At 38.0% G+C, this 3749-nt stretch overlaps 1 protein-coding gene across 1 annotated transcript; it reads left to right on the forward strand.

Moving 5' to 3' along the window:
- The first annotated feature begins 2737 nt into the window (after positions 1-2737).
- LOC122291182 (E3 ubiquitin-protein ligase RZF1-like) lies at positions 2738-3190 on the forward strand. The gene is made up of 2 exons (XM_043098820.1): positions 2738-2908; positions 3005-3190. The coding sequence occupies exons 1-2, from the start codon at positions 2738-2740 to the stop codon at positions 3188-3190; spliced, it is 357 nt and encodes a 118-aa protein (XP_042954754.1).
- The last annotated feature ends 559 nt before the right edge of the window (positions 3191-3749 follow it).

Consider the following 3749-nt stretch of genomic DNA (forward strand, 5'->3'; position numbering starts at 1 on the left):
TTTAAAGCGCGACTGGTGGCGAAAGGATATCATCAACAACCTGGTGTGAACTTCACAGAAACCTTTAGCCTTGTGGTTAAGCCTGGGACTATACGGTTGCTATTATCTCTAGCGGTTACACGGCAATGACCTATCAAGCAGATCGACGTTCAAAATTCATTTTTACACGGTTCACTCCATGAAGAAGTTTACATGCAGCAACCATAAGGGTATGTTCACCCTGATTTTTCCAATCATATTTGTTGTTTAAAAAAGAGTTTATACGGACTTAAGCAAGCTCCAAAGGCCTGGTTTTCCAGACTTACCGAAACATTGCAACACTTGGGGTTCGTTGGCTCAAAGGCAGATACATCCTTATTCACTCTTCACAAGAATGATTTTTCCATCTTCATACTTATATATGTTGATGATATAATCATCATTGGAACATCTTCTGTTGAGATAGATCGCTTTATTCAGTAGTTGGGCTTAGTTTTTCCGGTAAAAGATTTAGGCAAACTTTCCTATTTTTTGGGTGTAGAAGCCTTGTTCGATGGCAATAATCTCTATTTGACTCAACGGAAATATATAGCTGACCTGCTCCAGCCAGTAAACATGCATGATGCCAAGTCTTGTTTGACTCCTATGAGTATCACTTGCGCTTTATATAAATATGATGGCAAAGATTTTTCTGATCTGCAGCTATATAGAAGCATGGTTGGTGTTTTACATTACTTGGGATTTACAAGTCTCGATATTGCTTTCGCAGTACATAGAGTTAGCAAATTCATGCATCAATCTAAAGACATTCATTGGCAAGCTGTCAAACGAATTCTTAGGTATCTAAAATTTACGGTTAGCCATGCACTTCAGTTTCTCAGTATCTCAGATCACTCTCTTCAAGGATTCAATGATGCTGACTGGGCTACTGATAAAGATGATAGATGCAGTGTTGGGGCTTATTGCGTTTTTCATGGCTCAAATTTAATCAGTTGGAGCTGCAAACAGCAACCTACAGTTGCTTGTAGCAGCACTGAATCAGAGTATAAGTCCCTCTCCAACACAGCAGTAGAGTTACATTGGATTCAATCAATATTATTTGATCTGCGGCTTCCCTTGGTAACGAGTCCAAAATTGTGGTGTGATAACATTGGAGCAACTTATTTATCCTCTAATCCAGTTTTTCATGCACGGACAAAACATATTGAAATTGATTTTCACTATGTTAGAGATCAAGTTTTGGCAAAAAAGCTTCAGGTCTCTTTTCTTTCCACAAAAAAAAATCAGCTTGCTGATTTACTTACCAAACCGCTGTCCTCGGTTCGCTTTCAGTACTTATGTGACAACCTTCATGTTCAAGATTTGCCCATTCGATTGAGGGGGTGTATTAGAGATAAAGGTTGAACCATTCAAAGATCCACCAGAATCGAGTTTGTTAGAATTGTTGTAACTGATGCTGTCTACGTTGCAGCTGTTTTATTTTTTGATTTTCAAATACCTGATATATAGGAACAGAGTTACTAAAAGTTCTCTATAAATTGTACACGATGTATACACTTTATGAAAAACAATGAAATACATTTTATTCATCTAACCTTTCCTCTGTTAAGCTCTCACACTTAACCACTTTTTATTTGCCTGCTCTTCATCATCCTATATTTTATTCACAACATTCAAAAAGTACTTTCAATGACTCCACTAAAAGTGACCTCAGACTTGCATGTTTATTGCGATTTAAAAATGCACTAAGTCTTAAGTTTAGTGCAAAAGTTCCTTTCCACTCCCATTTTAAGCGTGTTGGATATGGTTGTAACTAATATATATAAAGGTGTTAGTTTCATTTGCATATTGTATATATAAGCTTAAAGATCAATAAAAATATTTGTAAAATTTCTTTCAATATCGACTACATGATATCAGAGAGCTCTACGTAATCGGTTGGTAGTGGTTGTGTGATAAATTATTTTTCTTCAACGCGTTTCTGTGATTAGTGGTGGTTAGTGGCGCTGTGTGGAATCACCGTAGCCATATGTGATGGTCAGTGGTGGTTTCCGGCGATTTTTATCTTCGGCATTGGCAGCAAGGAGCTGAGGAGCCCATTTTCAACATATTTTCGGTGGCTTCAGGTGTGAAAGTCACCAGAATACAACTCGGCAGCATTTTCTGTACATGATTATAATTTTATTAATAATCATTTATTTAATTATTAAATAAAATAAAAAATTAAAAAAAAAATTCAAATACAAGTAGCAAATGGATGATAAGATCCTATCATTTTCCGTGTAAAATATACTTCGTACATGTTACAGAAATTGACAGCCGACATTGGGTCTTCCTTTCTTTCTTTCTCTTATCACTAATCCTTGTTTGGGTTTATAAAAAACCCATCTGGGATTGAAATCTTCTCATTCACTTTTATCATTCGTCCTCTGGTGAGTGCCTTTTTCATCTCTTCGCTCTGTTGAAATGCAATTTTATTTTGGGAATTTATGGCGGTAGTCTCATTTTATGGTTGAGAATCATATTTATACTTTTTATTTTTGTATTTATGCAGTCTCTTTGGCGATAGTTTGGTCTCGGAATTGGTTTCGTTTGTGTTAGGTTTTCTTTTTACTGTGGAGGTTTTTGATGCTATTGTAAGGCTGAGAATGGGTGGAAGAAATCCTAACATCAATGTTAGAGTGAGATCTGGTGATCCTTAGTTTTAAATCATAGTCCTGGTTCAGCCTTCTCTAACGGCAGTCCAAGAAGTGGACCAATGGAAGTTTATATTGGTGACTACAGTACTGAGCGACGTTTGCAAGAATTAAGTGAACAGCTTTCTGTGAATGATCGACAGGGTCCACCACCAGCGCCTCGTTCTTCAATTGATGCAATGCCCACCATCAAGATTACACAAGCACATATGCATACTGGCTCACACTGTCCTGTCTGTCAGGATGGATTTGAGTTGGGCAGTGACGCGAGAGAGATGCCATGTAAACATTTCTATCACTCTGATTGTATAGTTCCTTGGTTGGTTCAGCACAACTCATGCCCTGTTTGCCGCCTTGAGATGCCTACTCAAGGGACTGATACTGATGGTGCTCGAGGTAATCGAACTAGTGGTGGAGAGAACAGTGGGGGCAGCAGCAGAGACTATGGCAGCTCTGGTGGTGTTACTCTGAATAGTCTGCAGAATCAGGGAAGGAGGAATGTTATGTTGCCTTAGCGCCCATCAAGTTTAAACACCCATCATCATGCTGAATATAGAGGAAGCCGCACCTCATCCACTCGTGAACAGGATAATGAGATGAGTTACTCTGGATGGCCTTTTGATTATTAAGGCTTCATTTTCTTTCATTGTCAAGTTCACTTGGCATACCAATCAAAGCTAGTAAATGGAGTGGGTGAATTAGATCCGGTTTTAGAGTTTGGTTTATATCAAATTTTTCAAGGTGCTTGCAGTTTGATTACGTTTCACTATTTTGCATACAATAATGTGCTAGGTGAGACTAGAACTGGTTTGAATAATTCAATCTGTCATTGAAAAGTAATGTACAACTTCCATAGGTACTTCTGGGCATCTAATTTTTTGCAAATTGAATTAGGTGCTTCCTAGCATCTCTTTTATAAAAGGATGGCAGGTCTATGATTTCCTTGCGTTGGCAAGTGAGCTTCATTCATCTGTCCTTGCCTTATCTAGTATAGCTTGCACATGTTCAGTTCATGGAAAGTTTTTTTTGCGTGCATTGGATGTTGCTGATACGACATTGATCTTGAAACTTTTC

The sequence above is a fragment of the Carya illinoinensis genome, chromosome 13 (genome assembly GCF_018687715.1).
Source record: "Carya illinoinensis cultivar Pawnee chromosome 13, C.illinoinensisPawnee_v1, whole genome shotgun sequence".
Lineage (NCBI taxonomy): Eukaryota > Viridiplantae > Streptophyta > Magnoliopsida > Fagales > Juglandaceae > Carya > Carya illinoinensis.